The 21735-nt window shown below is 41.0% G+C and overlaps 1 protein-coding gene and 1 long non-coding RNA gene across 5 annotated transcripts in view; one reads left to right on the forward strand and one right to left on the reverse strand.

Annotated features, from left to right (window-relative positions):
• Window positions 1-21735, reverse strand: part of PLBD1 (phospholipase B domain containing 1) — a 27097-nt gene continuing 5362 nt past the window's right edge. For 2 of the 3 annotated variants that reach the window (XM_028745954.2, XM_028745955.2), the window contains exons 2-11: window positions 16658-16877; window positions 15058-15141; window positions 14352-14490; window positions 9991-10146; window positions 9111-9255; window positions 4256-4456; window positions 4021-4161; window positions 3333-3518; window positions 1383-1489; window positions 1-276 (exon numbers count right to left, since the gene is read on the reverse strand). In XM_028745954.2, the coding sequence (XP_028601787.2) occupies window positions 109-276; window positions 1383-1489; window positions 3333-3518; window positions 4021-4161; window positions 4256-4456; window positions 9111-9255; window positions 9991-10146; window positions 14352-14490; window positions 15058-15141; window positions 16658-16877 (1547 nt within the window). In that variant the 3' untranslated portion in view covers window positions 1-108. Of the gene's footprint in view, window positions 277-1382; window positions 1490-3332; window positions 3519-4020; window positions 4162-4255; window positions 4457-9110; window positions 9256-9990; window positions 10147-14351; window positions 14491-15057; window positions 15142-16657; window positions 16878-18486; window positions 18601-21735 lie in introns of those variants that run through there. The other variant, XM_028745956.2, reaches the window with a different exon arrangement.
• The window catches only part of LOC114605116 (uncharacterized), a 10949-nt gene continuing 8065 nt past the window's right edge, over window positions 18852-21735 (forward strand). Inside the window, exons 1-2 of one of the 2 annotated variants that reach the window (XR_013394472.1) lie at window positions 18852-19672; window positions 21202-21326. This is a non-coding gene — a long non-coding RNA (uncharacterized LOC114605116). Of the gene's footprint in view, window positions 19673-19790; window positions 21327-21735 lie in introns of those variants that run through there. The other variant, XR_003708506.2, reaches the window with a different exon arrangement.

Here is a 21735-nt window from a genome sequence, read left to right on the forward strand (position 1 = left end):
TCCCAGGTGGGCACAGGCCGGTTTATTTGGTATGGCAGTAAAAGCGCAAATTATTTTTTTTAAAACTTATTTCCCCCTCCCTAGATGTTAAAGCTTCTGATGCTTATTTCACAGCACTGGCTTCATAATGACAAAATCAAAGTTATATGAATCTGGCAAGCCCTGGTGCTTTGTTTTGTTGAAACGCGTCCAGCTGAACACAGGCAGGTCCTCTTCCACAGTTGGTCCATTAATGGCATAGGCTGCAAAGTTCGTAGCCATAGAGAGGTCTGATACCTGTGAAGGATCATAGGAGAATACTTCATTGTAAAAGGAAAGGGGGCAATATCATCACACACCCCAAAAGTCACAGAGCTACTCTCTCTCTCTCTCTCTCAACACCAGCACACTACTGGTCCAAACTTATCTAACCTCTTTCCTTCTCCATTTTGCTCAGCTTCCGTTGCACTCAATTTATTTGTCTCCTTTCCAAAGTCTCAAGGCGGCTTACAATGAAAAGAAGGGCAAATCTTATTTTTTAATATACCGGTAACTACCGTATTTTTCGCTCTATAAGACGCACCTAGTTTTTGGAGGAGGAAAACAAGAAAAAAAATATTCTGAATTTCAGAAGCCAAAACAGCAAGAGGGATCACTGTGCAGTGAAAGCAGCAATCCCTATTGCTGTTCCAGCTTCTGTGATAGCTGTGCAGCCTACATTCGCTCCATAAGACGCACACACATTTCCCTACTTTTTAGGAGGAAAAAAGTGAGTCTTATAGAGCAAAAAATACGGTATTTTGTGCATGAAGAGTTCTGCACAAAAAGAGCAGTTTTAAAAATACCGTGAATGTGCCTTCCGCAAGAAAGGGCAGGCTGCATTCTTACCCAGGGCCGGATTAAAGCAACTCCTGCCCTGGGCTAGGAGACCTTGGGAGACCAAAACTTAATAGAATCTGATCATGAGAAACAAAACCTCATTCTCTTCTTTCTCTACTACTCAGTGAAAGTAGAGCACTACTTATTTATCATATAACTCTATGAGAAGCTTTAAAGCCTCCACAAACTTTACTAAACAGTAAATATGCACTTGTGTAACTGTTACAGACTCATAGACTCATATGTCACAGGTTGAATGTTACCAAGCAACTGAGCCAAGGTATCTGTTTTCTAACTTTTTTTGGCAAGAGGTTGAGGCCCTCCTACATTATGAGGCCCTGGCCTGCAGCCGCCCAGCCCACATATAAATCTGTCACTGTCCTTACCTTTGGGCTGCATATAATGACATAACAGAGGAGGAAGTGTGTGTATGTGTGAGAGAGAGAATGAATGAATGGATGAATGAATGAATCCACCCTCCCCACAAGCATCTAGAACAGGCCAGTTCTTCTGGGAGTCTTTACCTTGGAGTCATAGCAGCCAGCTGGCATTGGAGACTCAGGGTTCAGGTCTCCTCTGCAGCAAATGGTATTACAGGGATTGTGCCTTGTATAGGGATCTTTTGTGTAGTCTAGAAAACAAAGGAACCAGAGAATGAGGACTTAAGTAAGTGTTCATAGCCATGAGGACCCACCTCATTTCTCTGTACAGTGGTACCTTGGGTTAAGAACTTAATTCATTCTGGAGGTCCATTCTTAACCTGAAACTGTTCTTAACCTGAGGTACCACTTTAGATAATGGGGCCTCCCCCTGCCCCCGCTGCGCAATTTCTGTTCTCATCCTGAAACAAAGTTCTTAACCCGATGTACTATTTCTGGGTTAGTGGAGTCTGTAACCTGAAGCGTCTGGTTCATGGAGCTTCTGTAACCTGAGGTACCACTGTATTTGTTAATTTACATTCGTATCCTCCTGCCTGGCCTGACCTCAAAGAGTTTAGGCCCTCTCCGGCTTTTATTCTCTCAGCACTTCTATAAGGTAGGTGAAAAAGAGAGAGAGAGAGAGAGAGAGAGAGAGAGAGAGAGGCCCAAGATCACTCTGTGAGGTTCATGGCTAAGCCTGGGCTGATCACAGGGCTAAAGGGAGAGCAAAGGCAATGGTGACTCATACCCTTGCATTGAAAACAAATGCTTCAGCCATTCTGTGCTAGATGTCAAATGCCTCAGGGGTTACAGTGCAGAATGCAAATGGCCCTGACTGCTCACAGAGTTAGGTATTTACAGACAGGATTTTAACCGCAGTTCAACTTGAGTCTCATTCACACTGGGAGGTATTTTGACAACACTGGGGACTGCCAGACTTGGCATCAGTTTGGAGGGGATCCAAAATTTCGGGGTCACACATTAATGAAGCTCTCCAGACCCAGTATTTTGTGGGAATGTGATTTGATTGCATACCAAAACTTCCAGTCTGCACATTTAAAGTGGACGAAAAGCACTTTATCACCCTAGCAAAAAATCTGCTTAAAAACAACAACACCACAGGCTTTTTAAAGTTTTGGAAAGTAACATAGAAATGCTTTGAAAACTGCAGAATGAAAAAGTGTTTAAGGAGAAGACATGTAAACACCCTCAAACAAATCAGACTCAATAGGTCTCAATAGCAGAGGCTTGACAACCATATGTCAGGAGTGCTCTGATGGTGTTTCCTGCTTGGCAGGGGGTTGGACTCGATGGCCCTTGTGGTCTATTCCAACTCTATGATTCTATGATTCTATTCTATGATTCTAGGTATAATCTAACCTCTGCATTAACTTTCTGCAAGCAAATCACGATGGATGCTGAATAAACAGAAATGTAAGGGACTAAACCCAAAGATCTGAGAAGTTCTTTTTTTTTTTTTTTTTAGGGGGAGGACTAATATGTTGTTAGATTTGGGCTCCCACCTCAAAATCTCAATGGGTTTTGAAAACTGTATCCAGGTAGTTAAAGTTCAACAACTTTCTTTCCTTGTCCCAGTTCGGTTCAGAAACCAAAACAGCAAGGGAAAACTCTTATGATTTCTTCTGAGTTGCCTGAAAAGGCTAGCAAGCACACAGATGATGGCAGTGCTAATTCCTTGCAATGAGCCTTTTCATGTTGTGGAGATGGGAGGGGAAATGTCTGTAAAATAGGGGTGGACAACCTGTGCCATCAGCCTAGATTGAGAAGCCCTCTGCAAGTGATCATATTACACCCTCTGACAAGAGTGATCCCTCCCTGGATGGCAAGGAAGAGGAAAGAAATGGGTGGCAAGGACAGACAGCAGGCTATAGCAGAAAGAGAGATTAAAAATTGGGATGGCCCCATCCACCATCAGCTTCTGCCCTGCCCCGCTGCTGGCATTTGGACCTCAATAATTACACCAGAGGAAATGTCATCCTAGGCAGAAAAAAGGTTCCCTGGCCATATGTTAAAGGATAATTAAAAATGTCATACTGTTGTATCTCATTATGTGTTTCATGGTCTCCATGTCAGTCACTTTTCCTTGGTCCCGTCGGAAGATTTTTGCTCTGGGAGCCATCTCATAAGAGAAGTCTAGGCCGTATTTTTCAACATACTCTGTATATCCGCTCAGATTGTAGATATTTTCATGAAAAGGGACGTTGTAAGAAGGCCAGTATCCTGTAAAAGCAGACACGAAAGGGTAAGGGGCATTGGAGAAAAGGTTTTGGACACTGCTTGAAAGTTCCCAAAGTTTTGAATTTGAAAGCTGAACTGCAAGAAACACAACCCTCTTTCTAGAGCTTGCTGTCACTCACAAGGAAATAAATGAGTGGGACAGAACTTGCATTGGAAGGAATGTAACAGTTGTAAAAGCAAATTTCACTTGGAGAGGCTGACATACCAAAGAATCTCAGCATTTACCCAAAAACAGTGGAAGTCTTCTGAGCACCATCTATTATCATTTATGCTGCTGCGTGCTGGAGTCACCTGCAAACATTACATTACTACACACACACCCTTTTTGCACAAATACAAATCTGGAATTACTGGTGTGTTACAAATTTATCCTAGATTATTTTCTAATTCTCCCTAGTTAAGCAAAAGTGATAACTTTCAGCAGAGACTTTTTTTAAAAAAACAACCCAAACCCAAACTCCAGAACTCCTATTGAAGCTTTTACCTTTACGGAGAACACTTGTCTGATCAGAATATTCCACAAGTTTTGGGATCTGTTCAACGACATAGAGGGTTCCTTCTCCAAGACTCTCTTGCAGTTTGACCCTGTTTGTATTCAGTATCATGTACTGGTTGTTATAAGTACCTAAAGTCAGTGAGGAGACAGTTAAACTTTTAACTTTTGGGACAAGAGGATTGAGAGAATTGTACACAAAGAGATTCACTTCAAATATACCAACCAGAATTTTCCCTTTCGAAGGCTTGTGCCCAGGACTTTCCGCAGTGGGCCATCATGTTAGCAATGCGGACTCTCTGCCATGCAAAGAGACTCTCAGGTACCACTTGTTTGAGAAGAGAATGGTTGTATACGCTGTTTGTGGTCTGCAACATGATCAAGCCATTGCCAAGTATGTAAAAGTCATCTAGGGATACCAAAAAACCTGAATATGAAATAAAAGGAGATGGTTTGTTATTCATAAATGAATGCTTCACAATGTTTATTCTGAGGCTTCTCCAACAAATTTTGCTGGGCTCCTGGATTGTCTCTGACTGCTGCAAGGCCAGGGGACAAGCAGTCCTCACCCCAACCTTACTAGGAAAGGACACCCTTATAAACAATTTTAAATGGGGAACTGCCACCTATACAGTCAGACATTCCTGACTTCATGGAATATTTGGCAATAATGGACTATGGTCAAATACTAGGCAGTCAGTTCACAATATCTTCTTGTCAATCAATGGACATAATAACACACTGTTATGAGGCTTAGCAAAGCAGTCCGTTGACTGGGATGATTTTTGTAAATTTAATTTATAAGCCACCTTTCTTGAGCGCAGTCCATAGATGTATAACAGGGGAGGGGAGGTGTCAGTTCTGCAGGATCTATTTCATATTTTAGTGGAACTCCAAGATCCGCCATCTGGAGCTAAGAATGAAAGGAACCAATGCCTCTGAACAGCTGAACACAGGGATTAACAGAGCTCACAGACCTTCCACACAAAAATCCATCCCTGGCTTGCCCACCTATCTTCATTTCTGCAGTCTAATTTAGTCATTTTGTTCTTCCTATTTTTAAGTGATTAGGAGCCCAGAAATCTTCCTAAATTATGACCAATCAATTAAGGCCTCATCACCTTGAGAGACTGACCTTCCCACAGCTACACAGGGCCTTTGTAGAACTAAGATTCCAACAGATGTCCTCAACATATTTAGTTATCAAATAATTCCCCATAAGGATTGAAATGTATATATGGATGCAATCAGGTAGAGGACATCATACACTACCTTCTGATTTGCCCCCCTGTACACAATGCCCAGAGGAAACTTTATACTGCCAATTCTTAATTGGCTTCCAGGTCAATCCACACAGGAAGTGACAGTTGAATTCCTAGCAGATAAACATCTATATATTACACACCAGGGAGCCAAATTTGCGCTGGCAGCCAATAAGCTCCGTTCCAGCTATGTGAATGAACTCCAATTTAAAATTTTAATGTAGTCAATTTCTTTTTACGTTGTAAACTCCTACAGGCTACGTTGTATGATTTTAGAAGAAAGTTTTCCTTTTATTCTCTGTTGTCCATTGTAAAGGCCTTTGGCTATATAAAATAAAATTGACCAGACTGACTTACACCACAACCACCCAGCCATTTACCAGAGAATCCCCTGACATTGGATGAAACCTCTGTAGTCCATGGAGGACCGAATAATATTTTATAAAATACAGTGTTAAAGAAAGATGAAATGAATGCTTTGTTTAAGTTAAATGAACAACATCAAAGTCACAATTCAGTTCCATTATGAGCTTCACAATGGGCTGCTTATGTGACATGAGCTTATAACTCTCTTACAGAGACATCTAAAAACTGCAGATGGCAAAACAGCTGACATGACAATTTCCTAGGTGTTCACATTCACTGGTTCCACATAGGTTTCTAAAAGGTATCACACAGAGACATGTACACAGCCCTTAGAACTAATTTTGTAGGTTGTGATTCTGTAACAGGTATGTGCCCTGGAAAATAGCAGGGGGAAATCAGCATCCCTAAGGGAAAGTACTTGAAAATGAAAACTACAAGCACCGGCGGCTCTCTGAAGTTCTGCCTAGTCAGCATTGTGTTTCTCTATTTGCATGGGCTTATGAGAATTTGATGTAATTGAAATTGCCTCTTGACACGGTTTATCTACTTCATCTGTAAGCCAGTCTCCCTATCGCTCACTCTCAAGGATCCTTGAATGAGCCCCATAATTCTATCAATGCAAACAAAAGTGTTTCTGATTGCATCTTCTGGATCCAAGCCATGTAGCTACTCAGCAAACCTTGTAGAGAACACTGGGCCCTTGCAGCCTCATTCACCACAGCCTTATTAGTGAGAGGTGATGTTAGTGTTTCAAGGAGTTCCCCCAAAGGGCCAGACATGATCAGAAACAGGAGTGACTGTGCTGAAAATGGTACAAGCATGAAATATAATAAAATAAAATACAGTCCCTATTGCGATAAAAAATAAAATAAAAGCATGCTCCATTGTGGGATGTTGCACAGGTAGAAAGGCAGCAGCATGTGGGAAGGCTACAGCATGACCACTACAAGCACTGCACAAAATATTTCCAGGCAAGTTGTTTTAAATTTTGTGCATATAAATGTATACCGCAGCTGTCAGGGGTTCAGGGACAGAGGCACAGGTGAGGGAGGAGACGGAGAGCGAGGGGGAAGAATCCCAGGGCAGCGAGGAAGAGGATGACAATGGCTTGAGGGATTCCATGAGTCTTTCAAGTGAATCTGAGGATTCCCAGAAGGGGGCGCCTGTGGTCAGGCCAAGGGGAGTCACAGGGGGGACTCGTCAGGAGCAGGGGACCAGCGGGGGAACCCAGAGTGGGAGCTGGGAGTCGGGACCGGCTTCTCCGCCAGAGCGCAGTGAAGGGGGTGGAGATTCCAGAGTGACAGGAGAAGCAGGTCCTAAAGCAGAGAGGGAGGGGAGATCGGAGCAAGACATCCTCCCGGAAGGGGAGGGGAGTAGTGCAGGGAGTAGTGTAACAGTCAAGAGGAAGGTTAGAGGTTGCGAACGCGCGCCAAGTTCAAATGTGGAGGCGCGCGGAAGAACAGGGAGTCCGGAGGAGGAGCCAGGTCCCAAAGCACGCAGGAGGGGGGAAGAGCTGTCTGGGGATTCCGCGTCAGGGGAATCCAGGAGGGGCGAAACCCCAGGGGGCAGGAAGACCCTGCGGAAAAGGAAAGAAAGGAAGAGGTGGAGCAGCACAAGCCTCTTAAAGTGGTGCAGAGGCGGGACTGACTCAGAGGGGACTTCAGCGGTCTAAGCGTAACAGACGTGGGGCTGCGCGCCTCGGCTGTGGAGCATACAATACACTTCAATAAACGTCTTTGTATATAAACTGGACTTGGCGTTGGTCTCTTGTGAGCTGGGACCTGAGGCAGCCCTGACAGCAGCATTCATCCATTCTCACCACAGCATGGGAACAGAAATCTTCTACAAGTGCCAAGTGTTGTGTAATGGTTAAGAGTGTCAGACCAGGACCTGGGAAACCAGGATTAGAATTCCCACTCAGCCACGAAACTCACTGGACAACCTTGGGCTCATCATTGCCTCTCAGCCTAACCTACCTCACAGGACTGTTGTGGAGATTAATTGACGAGGGGAGAACCATGTATGCCACCTCAAGCTCCTTGGAAGGGAAGGTGGGGTATAGATGCAATAAATAAATAAAATAATAAGACCAGTGGCACATTCACACAGGGATCCCATGCCACACACATGCCACCTCTCTGGACCTCTTCCTTTTCTTAACGTCTCTCTTCCTATACCCATGTTTCTTCTCTTGCACCCAATCATGCATGTACAATATTGCACTGTTGTTAAAAGCAGGCACACTTAACAATCAAACCCTTATACTCAGCACATGCAAAATCTTGCACTCACAAAGTTTCTCCCTCACAAAGTTTGGAGAGGTGCTGTTTTGCCCCCGTCCCATGTGATTGCTAACCGAGCTGAGGCATTTTGTACCAGCGGTTCCCCACACTGTGCTCTGCAGGTTCCTAGCACACTGTTGCCCACACTGTTGAAAAGGCTTCCAACCACCCTTGGAGGCAGGGAAGGAGTGACTGACTTTTCAAGCTGCCTTCTGCTTGCACAAACATAGGATGCAAGGTATTTGTTTATTAATACTACCTTTTATACTGCCTTTCAACCATATTCCCAGGGTGGTTTATAAAAAGATTACAGTACAAATATATTTAAAAAACATAAACTAAAAACTACAAAATTATAAAAGCAGCATAAAGCAGTTGACAGGATTACAACTGCAGTTAAACATTAAAAATAAATTATCTGCCAGGCACCAAAATGACAACAGCAGGTAAAAAAGCCAGTTAAAAACATGCTGTTAAAAGTTTGGGGCATAGCTTTAAGAAGGAAAGTTATTCCATCTACCTTTTCCTACGCACACTAACTGGAATTAATTCAGGGCCAGCTAGAGGCATCTTGAAATATTTTGACTGAAGGATGCGGTGTTCTCAGTAGGTGCAACACTCCAAAAACACTACTAGGCACTTGGGTGGTTTGTAATGGTTTGTGGTTGAAGCTTGTGTGGCAGACTTGAAAAGCAGGCTCGTGATATCCAGTATCACTGGGCTGGTGCCAAGATCACACACACAGGGATGTGAGTCTCCTTAGGGCAAACTCAATGGTACTGGTTCAGTGAGGGTGAGGGAGATTACGTCAGCTGGTGGTCATGCTATTAGTTTGTATTAATCAAATTTTGAATGGTCTTCCCATTTTTATTGTGCTGTTTTATGAGTGATGACCTTTGGCTAAGCAATAAAGTTTTGGATTTAGTCCACTGAAGAAGCACAACCTCCTTACCAGCCCAAATCCATATCCAATTTGTCTAACCATTTAGCAAATTTTGCTACGTATTAATCTGCAGGTTTATTTGGATAATAAAGTCTTTGTTGCCCTATCTGCCTTTGAATTCAAGTTCCTTCAGGGCAGCAAACTATGAGATTCTACAGCATACAGGCAAGACTCCTGCATTCAAACGTAACAAACTCACACAGAGTTCCATTCACACATCTAAGTTACCTGGGTAACTGCTGAATGAAGCACGGCCTGAGCTCGTTTGTGGATCATCAACTTTAAAGTCCCAATGCTTATAGATTCTCAAAGTAGCCGCATATGTGAACCAGCTAGAATGAGCAAATAATATATTTTCATATCCAGGGAGGACCTAGCCAAGAGAAGTAGTAGCCATGTTAGTCTCATGCAGTCAAAATGACAGAGTCTTGTGGCAGCTTAAAGACAGACTAATTTTATTTTTCTTCTTTTAAAAGGAAATAGCATCCATATCCCTGAATCGGATATTCCTTGTAACATTTTTGTTCAACATTTTCGATTGCCTGTCAAAACACTGTCAGTAGGGTGCATCTTAAACCTTCCATTTACTTATATTTGAATTCTTATGTTGCACATCTGCTTAGATTCCATATCAGAATACCTGTTGTATATTTCCAAGGTGTATATGAAAAATTTATAAATCCAAAATTCTCTCTTCAATAATATATTTTAGTTTGGTATTTGCCATTTCTGTGAACATCAGTTTTAGTAAAATATGCATTTTATGCAAATATTGGTCTGATTGAGAGAGGGAATTCTTAGGACTTGACTTTTCTTTCAAACTATTGCATATCCAATATCTTGATTACATTTTTGACTGGGACACTTCTGAAACTTTCTCCCAGAATAAAGTGGGGCTATTTTAGAGAGAACAGACAAAGACAATTATTATTATTTTTTTTAAAAAAAAGTATTGTAAAACCAACAGTATGAGATTTAATTATCAATGCTATGTATGCATGAGGCTTAGAAAAATGGGGTCCAAAGTATAAATTCCATTTTGGGGTGCAGTTGGTTACATCTTTTCTTTTAGGCCTAAACATAGAAACAGGAATGTTGTTGGTCTCACCTTAATCAGAGCAGAGCAATGGCCCATATCCCATAGGTACTGTGTAGAGTCTCCTGTCATTAAATTAGTCATTGCTGAACCTGAGAATAAGGCAGGAATGAGGTCAAGCAGATCTCCAACTGCATTCAGGAAATAGACTTGGAAGGGAGTGAGAGGCTGGAAGTAAAGAGAGATGAGATATTTGTAATTTTAGACTCAAGTTTCCCATGACAGTGGTACCCAACACAGTAATAGCTGTCTATGCCTGAATGACTTTTTTCCCCAAGGAGGGAGTCTGAAGAACTAAGTCAAGTGACAAGTAATGAAATTTTAGTTCTAGTGCACAAATCAAAAATTAACAAATTACCAGGCCTGGATATAGTCCAGGCCTGAAATTTCTTGAAGAGATCAGATGTGAAACTGCCGTTTTTCTGCAAACGGATATGCAACATCACCAATGTTGGCCTCTTTACTCAAGAGCTGAAAAAAAGCCACTGCAATGCCAATTTTGAAAAGGGGTTCGTTGAGGAACTCGATTAACAATATGGCTGCCATGTAGATGGTGAACACGGTTCTGGTTCCCTCAGAAGAGGTGGCTGTCCATTAATGGCGATTTTGTATCCCATTCTCTTTATACTGAGAATGTAGCTGAGGGGGTAGAACACATGCTTTACATGCAAGGAGTCCCAGATTTAATCCCTGGCATCTCCAAGTTGGGCCAAGAAGGACTCCTGCATGGCACCCCAGAAAGTCAGGCGTTGACAATACTAAGCTAGAAGAACCAATGATTTGACTTGCCACAAGGCGGTTTCCTTTGTTCCTATGCAGAAAGATGTGGTAGGACAAAACTTCCCTCTGCAGTTCTTCCTGTTACTAGGTAGGACTGGTGGAGGAGACAGAGGGAAGGTGGTTCTTCCCTCAAAAAATGCACAATTAGTGAATGACAGAGCCAGGGCAAGCCTCCCTCCTTCAGCATGGTTGATGGGCTGGGGATTAGGAGCTCAAGGAAACCATGTCAGCAGAGGAAACTGTAGCTGGTAGCTGTGAAAACAGCAGATTTCCTAGTACTGTGGAATAATACAAGCTGAGCATGTAATATTATGAAACAGCTAGAACAGAAGAGAATCTACAGCAAGTCAGTATGTTTCTTCTCAATATCATTTTTAGAATTAGTTTTGCCTTGAGAAACAGGAAATCCAAACTCTTTGCTAATAATTCTTGCAGAATTATCATGACATGGTAGAAGTTGGTTTCCTAATCAAAAGTACTGTGTAGCAATAAAGTTGTTCAAAAAAATTATCCTCTCAGTACGCTTCTTCAGAATATAGCAGGGAATAAGATTGTTTTCCTAGCCTTCTTTAAGATTAAGAAGGGTAGAGAATTATGTGGAGTTTGAATATAAGAGTTTAGATGCAGCTAGTACCAAAATATACTATTTGCCAAGATATTTGCAAGAAGTGGTTTAGACAGCGACTTTAAACACTGAAATTATGAAATTAAGGAAAGCAACTGTATGTTATGTATACATAGTTCTCTAAATATATTCAATATTTAAACCCCTCATTTCTTTGGAAAATGTGACTATAAATAAATTCCTTCAGCAAAGAGTTATGCTTTGGTCCTAAGATCTAGACTAATGACAGAGCAAAGGATGCTTGACAGTGCATTGGAAAGGTGGTCTCAAAGTTATGTGAGGTATTTAAACAGACAGAATAATAGAACTGTGAAGTAGGGTGGGACCCTGAGGATCATCTAGTCCAACCCCATGCAATGCAGGAATATGCAGCCGTCCCATACGGGGATTGAATCTGCAACCTTGGCATTATCAGCACCTGCTCTAACCAACCAAGTTGCTTGGCTAAGGAATGTTTTGCATGTCAGAAGTTAAAGAGTTATTGGATCTGGCAAGCATGGGATGCTGCAGTAACAACTGACCTAACAAAGAGACAGATGGAATAGACTTTTGTTTATATAGGCATATGGATCCTTGAAAAACAAATATAGGTGATTATTGCCCAGAGCTTATTTTGTAAGAAGGCAAAGAGAATGGATTCAAAAGCAGCTCATGGAATTCTGCCAGATGCTTCTAATGGAGCTCAGAACAGGTAGAAGACAGTTTATATACTACTTCTATCATAGCCATCCAGAATATGCAAAGACAGACCAGCTGTTGTAACAGATTTGATTTTATGCTCTCTTCCTGGGTCCCATTTTGCTCTGTGCTGTGTATAATTTAATCTCTTCAGATTGCTGTGCCTCAGATGCTGAAGAGGGAGAATGAATGACCCACTTTAAGAACTGTAGTGCTTTTAAGTACCATATTGAAAAGTAAGGCACAGAAAAGACATGGACCGTATTTTTTGCTCTATAAGACTCACTTTTCCCCTCCTAAAAAGTAAGGGGAAATGTGTGTGCGTCTTATGGAGTGAATGCAGGCTGCGCAGCTATCCCAGAAGCCAGAACAGCAAGAGGGATTGCTGCTTTCACTGTGCAGCGATCCCTCTTGCTGTTCTGGCTTCTGAGATTCAGAATATTTTTTTTGTTTTCCTCCTCCAAAAACTAGGTGCGTCTTGTGGTCTGGTGCGTCTTATAGAGCAAAAAATATGGTACATCACTACTACTGACTCGATCAGTGTAACACAAACAAAAATTCTGGGAGGAAGGTTGTGCACAACGGCGTGTGGCACTGGCCAAATATTGCTACAGTTGGTATCATATGAAAAACTGCTCCTAATTGTGGTACACACAGGGTTAAGTTAATTTTCTAAGTGACTAAATGAGGGAGAGAATGGGATGAGTCCTGTGTATACATTATTGTATACTGTACTCTGGCTCCTGTGCACTCACAATTTTTTAATCTGTGTACACATAATGTTATCCATGCTGCAGTTCTATCCTGTAGTTTCTTGTAAAATACTATGCTTGACATCAAAATTACCTCCATGCAAATTTTGTGAAACATGCACTTCATCTGATGTGACCAAAGTCAGAGAATGAGAACAAAAATCCTGCAGAGGTGAGATATGTTTTTCTTTTACTCTGATGGTGTCCCTACTTCATGCTAGAACTTTCAAAGGGAACACTTCTTTGCAAGATTGTTTGCATGTCTAATTAAAAGCCAACTGTTGCATTTCAGCAGGTTAAAGTTCCTTTGTTAAAGATCAGTGCGTTTTACAAAGTGAACCTATGCAGTCAGAATTAAGCACCACTGAGTTCAATGCAGCTTACTCCCAGGACATTATGCAAAGGGTGGTAGTCATGATAATTAATACATTTGGTATTACATGTGTGCACACGGAGACAGATAAACAATAATGGAGCAACACTCCTAAGTTTTGAGAATATTTGAGGACTGTTCATTTCTGCACCACAGCCCTTATCCCCAAAATGAATCCTCCCTTATACACAGCTGCAATCTCACTATTTGTGAGAAATCATTTAGAACACTCACACCCGTTTAGGCACTCACACCCGTTCCATTTTACGGTATGTCTGTTTCAGCAGTGATATCGTAAAAGCCCATTTTCGTAAGCTCACGAATTTAAGCAGCACTTTAACTTTTCACAGTCAGAATTTGGGGGGGGGGGAAAGGCTTATATTCAGGCCAATGCGGTATGTGAAGGTTACAACATATTTGTGTTAACTTCTAGTATAATACACACATGTTCAAAATGTATTTTATCCAGAAGCAAGGTCAATGTATTTCAACTGTATTTTTACTTCCAAGGTGCTTAATAGGATCACAGATCTGGTTGTGAAACAATTCTCAACCTTTTTCATTTCTTCTTTGTTTCTGCAGCTTACTTTCAGAGAAAGCTGGAAGCAAAACCATCAGGGGATAAGTGCTATTTATTATAAATGCTGCTGATCCTGCCTTCATAAACCCTGGGCTCCATGTTTCCTTGCAGTGCTTAGACAAAGACGGAAAGGTCAGTTAGTTATTCGTGTCTCTACTCTCCCAGTGTGAAATAAAATGGCTGAGCTTGGCAATAAAGGTGAAAGCTATTTGTCTCCAGTCAGTTCTCAACTTGCTAATTCTCAATGCTGCCGCCTCATTGATATCCCAGAGGGCTGCCGGCCCACACAACAATTATGGCTACAATGACAGCAGCTGCATGCAGTGTCACTTCCCATTCTGTGTGTGTGGTAGAGCATGTGCAGACAGACCTTCATCACCCCACCCAAGTTTCCTAAAAGCCTAGAGTTGCAAACAAGAGTTTCTGGAATTAATATTAAACTCTGATACTGTGCACCTATTTGATAGCTGCAGTAAATATGATTCTTTGCTGTAAAGAAAGAAGAAAGAAGAAAGCAGTAAAAACACCCTTTCAGGTTTTGTGTGTGGTCTAAACTCTCTTTCCCCTTCAAGTGATGAGCCTTACTGTTTTTTGCTGTCGCTTAGCCCACTCCATTGTTCCCATGTACAGCCCATCCAACTGGGCAATGATGTACCCGGCATGCCTCCAGAAGGGGTCATTCTTGTTTTTTTTAATTTGTTGTCTGGTCCACTTATCTTGTTTCCTGTAGAGAGGAAAATGTGACTTTAGAGTGTGTTTTTTCACAGGCCAGATAGCCTTAAGTCCAACTGGGATCCATTGGCACTTGCTCCTGAGTAAACATGCTTAGCTCAGATCACACTTTTATCAAGTAAACAAACATTGTAGCCTGCTGACAAAACTCAGGTTGTGTTAATAAATGTTATTTTGTTCAGAGATAACTAAATCAGGTCACCTTTCAACTTGTTTCACTTATAATTTTATATGGGAACAGTTTGTATATTATATACTCTCAGGGAAATTTACTTGCCCAAGAACCAGGGTGGTGCAGGGCGTTCACTTGCATCTCTATAGACACCGTACACTGTCAACTCTTGCAACATCTCCCAGGATGCTTCTAGAGGACTGTCTATTTCAAACAAAAATCCATTAATGTTGCGCAACCTTAAAGACTTAAGAAATTTATTGTGGCACAATATTTTCCTGAATCAACTTGTTCAACAAAAACAAGAAAATATCACCAGGGTGACTGGAGCTTCTAGGCAACTTTTGTTCCTATTTGTGAAAAGAGCATTTTCTTTTTATAACATACCGCATAAAATCTTTAACTTTTCTCTCAATGAGGACATTCTTAATCAGCTGTGTATACAGGTTTGCAAGATGGTCACACATGTGTCTGGGGGGGAAAAAGAGGAGGGAAATGTTATAAATACAAATACCCACTGTCCATTAGACAATGGTCTTGGACCTCATGGCCCTGGCTACATTTGGACTTATTTTCCTATAGACCTCAGTTTTGTGTGGATACCTATATGGACATTTGGAGAACTTATATTAACTGACATGTTTAACCCAAGAAGTATGTGCTGATGGTTACTGAATTCACATTGTGAAGTGATGGCTGTTAATTTTATTTTATTGCTTTTTTAAAAAAAGTTTTGTTAAATTTGCAAATAAAAGGTCTGGAACACCCCATGCCTCCTGACCCCTTGCTCAGCTAGTCCACGGTCCTTGCACCACCACCTACCCACTTCTTGTAGCAAGCAGGACTTTAGCTTTGGCCAACAACTTCTAGAAGAAGAGATGGGCGAGCAAAGATATTGGCATAGTAGGAGGGTGAGGCAACTATAACCTCTCTCACTGGTTCATACTTCTGAAGGAACAAGCATAATATTTAGGTTGGCATGTTATCCCCAGTTCCCACACATCCAGTAGAGCATAATGACACACCACTCAGTATAGCGTTATAGCACACAACTGGAAGCGCTCCAGGAAAAGAAAAGTGCCATTAGCCATGCAACACCCAGCTCGTTGGAACTTGTCCCAATCCGCTGATGAAACCCAGCAGGAGCTAGAACAGCCCAGCTCAAAAGGTGTTCCTCGTCCCTCAAATTATAGCTCAAACTATGAAAATGCATTTTTTAAAAAAACAACAGGCCATCTGCTTCCAGGCCAAATGTCCAGCATGTATCTCAAGTCATACGTCATGCGTTGTGATACATTCGTAATGAATGTTGGTATGAAGTCCCAATTTGGCTTTGGCAAGATGGGCCCAGAACACTAATCAAATATCCAGTTTATCCCAAGTTTTGAATAAGATACCACATTTCATCTAATAAGTTTGGATGCCTCTGAAGTGCTACCATGTCAATACAGATCATTTTTGTCCCATCCACCCATTACTTTAAGGCCAAGTGAACATTAAGATGCTTTGTCCAGCCATGTTTAGTAATACATATGATGCTATAAACCACATTCAGAAATAAATTGTGGATAATGTGTATTTTACTTATAGCTGATCACAGACAATTTCAGGAACCTGAAAGCTATTATAGTACAATGTAGCTCTCTTAATGAACAATTACATCCCCCACATACCTAGAATTCCCTTCCAGCTAATGTTAAGCAAGCATCTTCAATATTAAATTTTACACATTTACTAAAACTTACTATTCGTGTTCCCTGATGTGTGACTCAGCTATTTATTATTTGTGTATTACAGATGATTCAAATGTATATTGCTTTATATATTGGTTCCATGTTTGTTCACTGAATACACGTTTTATGATTAAAAGGAATATAGATTGGTAACAATAAATATACAATGAGCTCAGTTGGCTCTTCTTCTCTTCTAACATGTATACTTGTAATGCCCCACCAGATGACTCCATTTAGTTTTCAGAGGTACTTACGAAGCAGTGAGATATCCCTCCAAGTAACCTGCAGCATACATGAGGTCTTCATTGCTTATGGGCTGGTTACCATAGCCTGCTTTGATCTCAAGAACCCCCCATCCTGTAGACTGTACAGTGTCATTATAATAGCCATAAGCATCACCATTCTTATCCAATACATCCTTAACCTGGAAGGTCTTCTCAGTTTTCTGCCAATATACGGTGGCATAGTGAGTATCTGTAAATAATTCAAAGAGAAAATTGGGAAAATAGAATACCATACTGCAAATGGCAGTCACAGAAAGTACTGGATAACTCATTTCAATAGGAAAATATAGATCAACCTTTTAAAACCACAACATATTTTTATTAAAGATTTATTGGTTTACTAAAGTATGTGCAATGTCTCTTTTTTCAAGTTACATTTTCTACAGATCAGTTTCATTTGTTGAGACATTAGTGTTACTTTAGGAAGAAAAGCGGGAAAGAGGTGGAGTGAGTGGGAGTGGGGTCGGGTGGCAATGTTTCTGTTATTCCATGGGTGGTTTCTAAGTTACACTCAGAGTAAGGGAAAAGTAAAGGTAAAGGACCCCTGACAGTTAAGTCCAGTCACGAACGACTCTGGGTTGTGGCACTCATCTTGCTTTACTGGCCAAGGGAGCCGACGTTTGTCCGCAGACAGTTTTTCCGGGTCATGTGGCCAGCATGACTAAGCCGCTTCTGGCGAAACCAGAGCAGCGCACGGAAATGCCGTTTACCTTCCCACCAGAACGGTACCTATTTATCTACTTGCATGTGCTTTTGAACTGCTAGGTTGGCAGGAGCTGGGACTGAGCAACGGGAGCTTACCCCATCATGTGGATTCAAACCGCCGACCTTCCAATCAGCAAGCCCTACAGTCAGAGTTGAGCCACTTACATAAATTAACTTCAGTTACTCAAATCCATTTATTTCAATAGTCTGGGTATGATTTTGCTGGATATCACCCATGGGACTATTAGTAAATGTGAGTGGGAGAGATTTCCTTCCTAGTCAAATTAGTGCATTAAGAACCGTTGTGTGTCTGGTTGGGTACATAAAACAGATTGTCAATAATAAAAACCCATATTATTATAAATGGTTCTTCTGACAGGCTTATGATAATTCCATTAGCTTATTAGAGCTAGAGAACAGATATTTTTTTTCTTTTACGTTTGTTGTAACATGGCCATTATTTTCCAGGACCAGAATATATCAGCATTAAGAATAATTAGCTCCCCTAACCCCCCCCCCCAAAGGAACAGTGGCTTCAGTCCTAAGAATTGCAACAAGATTTTCAATCACTAAATTGGACTTTCATACCTCCCACATCCAATTGCATCCCCCCCCCCCCAATGCTCTCCTAAAGTCTCTGGCCTATTTGTAGCACAAAAATATAGAAAATGTATGATCTTTACAAAAACAAAAGCACTTTAAAGGATGTTAAAGCTCAGATTTTGAAGTATTTCCACCAAAAGGCATCATCCATGGCTCAGCCTTGGAGACTTCAAAAGGAAATGAAAAAGATGTTTTTGTGCCAATCAGAGATAAACACTCACATAAAAATGTTGAACAATAAATGTTAAGACCAGAGGATGTATAGGCACCATGCACTTACTCTCTACATACAAATTCAGGTTTTGAATTATTCTCTTTGAACTATTTCTGGATGATTGTGTAATTTTATGCTGCTTCAAGGTAGGCCTAATCTGTCACACTGATAGCTACAAGAAACCATTTTGCCTGAACACTTTGACATAGCAAATAAAAAGCTAGTTTCTTTTACCACTATGAAAATGTTCCTATCTGATTGAAATAAGGTAACTTACTTTCTCTGTTCTCAACATCTGCATTTTCCAATCTCCACGGTATTCTTGTACCTAATTTTCTCATTAGTATGCTCTTTGTTACAGCATTTCAGTTTCATACCTTCACACACCAGGAAGCACATTTTATGTGACAAAACCACTTGAGAGCTTTTATCTTAAACATTGTGAAATATGCTACTGTTTAAAAACCCATACTGTACATAAACACACGCAAACAAACATCTATACTTGGAAATAAGTTCCATATGAGCCTTGCTTGTTCACGGACGCCCACAGAAGGCTTTTGCTAACCTTCAACAGCTATTTCTAATAATGAATTGTAGTGTTAACCAGATCTGTCCCATTTAGCTAGGAATATATCCAGACTTTAGCTGCTATGCTGCAGGATACAATCTGATGTAAACCAAAGTGATAAACTTATTTGAATTGATACCAGGGTTGGCCCAATACATTTTTGCACCTGAGGAGAACCCCAAAATGGCAGGGTCCTCTATGCCAGGGAAGTAGGGGTGAGTGAAGATCTAATTTAGTAACAACAACAACAACAACAACAACAACAACAACAACAACAATTTATACCCTGCCCTCCCCAGCCAAGGCCAGGCTCAGGGCGGCTAACAAGCAATAATAAAAACAAGTTGAATGAATACAACTTAAAAACAAGATTAAAATACAACATTAAAATACTGAAACATTAAAATAGTGGGGGAAACTAGTTAAAACTAGTGGGGAAAACTAGTTTAAAACTAGTGGGGAATAAAGATTTGTATCAGGAAGAAGAGAGGAGTGAATATCTACGTCATGAATGGGGGGGGGTGAGTGACAAACTAAACTTGGAACATGTGGTGGTAGGAAGGAATCAAATCAAATTTAGCTGGTGGTTGAAGTGAGAATCAAAGACCATTGTGGGGTGGGGCGAGTGCTCTGAATCATGCTGGGCAGGTGCAGAACCCCAAAGTTCCCAGAGGGCAGCCCCCTTCATTTCTTCCCTAGGAGTGGGGGGAGACCAGCAGCGCCTCCTATTCGCCAAAAGGTTCCTATCAAGGCAACATTTAAGGTTGGGGTGGAGCTGCCAAGGAGGAATCAGATCCAGCCTCCAAGGAACATGCCACAGATGTCATTTCCCCTGAAGCAGCACCGTGCTTCCTGGGTGGGCAGGTCCTGACCGATACGTCTAGTCTCCGTTGTAAGCCACAGTCTCAGCAAAGACAACACACACACACACAGAGCAAAACCTGGATGATGCAGCATCCAATTTAACACAACATGACAACAACAGAAACTCTTCAACTAACCTATGTATTTGAAATATTTCACTTAGGATCTTGTTTAGCAGAACAAATGTTCATAGGTCCATTCAAGGAGAGGTGTATGGAAATATGTCCTTGAACACAAAGAAATTGGGAGTCATCATAGGAGGAACTGACATTCATATTCAGGACATACATTTTCCCAGTCCACAGGATTGCAGGTCATTCTTTTAATCACTCCAGCTACTAGGTTGTAATTACTCTTCAAGGCAACTCTTATTTAATAGCAAGTACAGGCAGTGATGCATGTGTGCTTTTGGACCCAGAAGAGGGCAGAACAGGGGCAGGATGTAATGGGGCTTTAGCAACCTGATGCGCTTAGGGCCCAGGAATGGAACCCCTGCACAAAATGGCGGGCGCCTGTATTTAAGTTCAGGGTTTTCTTTCCAAGAAGCACTTCAGTTTATCAGCCAACAGCATTCCAAGAAACAATTTGATAACTTCTCCTTAGTAAGCAGTGTTCCTCAGCAACTTTTGGTAAATAAACCATGCACAGAACTTTGTTCAGTTCAAGCAACTCCAGCCTCCAACTATTTTAAGTCTTTTATGACCAGTGTTGCAATCTTTTTCTTATTCCAGAGAGAACGGTGAGGGACCCTGGGTTGATTTTACACATCTCTCTTTCCTTCGCTCTCTCACAATACAGCAAACAGTGTATGACGATGTTTGTGGTTTGATTGTTTTGCTATCTTGACAATAATACAGTTGATGCTTAAATAAAATTTAACATAGCTTTTACATGAGAGCAAGCTCTCCCAGAAGTGAAGAGAAAACAGTCTATGTCTTGAGTCCTGCCACACCAAATTTGCTCCTAAATCAGGGCTGACTCACTTGTGACCCTCTAGATTAGGGCTGCCATACATCCAGAAGTCAGACATAGCTGCGATACAACTGTTGTAAATAGCGGATGGAAATAGCTGGAATGTCTGGGAAGTGTAGATTTTGGCCAATTTTCATAAAATTAGCTCAAAAACTAAAGAAATAACTTGTGCCAATCAGAGCTACAGACAACTTCAGATTCACAGTAGCTGACTGAAAGTGAAGCTTTATTTGTTTCACTTTCATCATATATTTTCTCCAAGGACCTCATGATGTGCAAATTATTATTATTATTGTTTATTAAATTTGCATACTGCCCTTCATCAGAAGATTCCTGGGCAATTCACAACATAAAAATACTAAATACATGGTAATAGAAAAACAAACCAATAACTCCCTCACAACACATTTTAAAAGCCATAGAATGTCAGTCAGCCAAATGCCTGGTTGAAGAGAAACGTTTTTCCTTTTACATCTACCACAACAATGTCCCAGTCTAAGGCTTGTGTGTAAAACTCACACACAGCACGCTCTCAGTCTGCTTATAATTGCTTGTAAGCATAACCTGATGTGTTCTTGCCTCCAGGCTATCACCAGGCAAGATTTGAGCAGTTATAAATGAAGGTGAGGAAAGAAAGAAAGAAGAAAACATGAAATGTTAAGATGACTGTGACAGCAAAGTCTTAGAGGAAAAGGAGGCAAGAAAATGAGGTAAATCAACACCTGCCTAACCACAAATACCATGGGGTGTTTTCTCATTGTTGTTGGCTTTTTACCGTACTGTATTACTAAAAAGCCTCTTAACCTTTGGAACTTAAAAAAAACAACCCAACTGGCACAAGAAACTAAGGCAATTAGATATGGGACGACTAATAAGACCTCAGACACACTAAAACAAACACACTCAGCTTTGACTTGAAAGTTTTTTTTATGGTAACATGCATTTTTGAGAAGATCTTCTAAAAAAAACCCCACCCTTATTTTAAAAATAGATTGCAAAGTTATCAATAAGAGAAAAATGAAAATAACAGAAGAAAATGCATCCAGATAAAACTAGACTAGCCAATATAAATTCCCAACCCTCAGTTCTGCTTGTAGATGTAATGGTAATGAACTTATT

Source organism: Podarcis muralis, chromosome 10 (assembly GCF_964188315.1).
Source record: "Podarcis muralis chromosome 10, rPodMur119.hap1.1, whole genome shotgun sequence".
NCBI lineage: Eukaryota > Metazoa > Chordata > Lepidosauria > Squamata > Lacertidae > Podarcis > Podarcis muralis.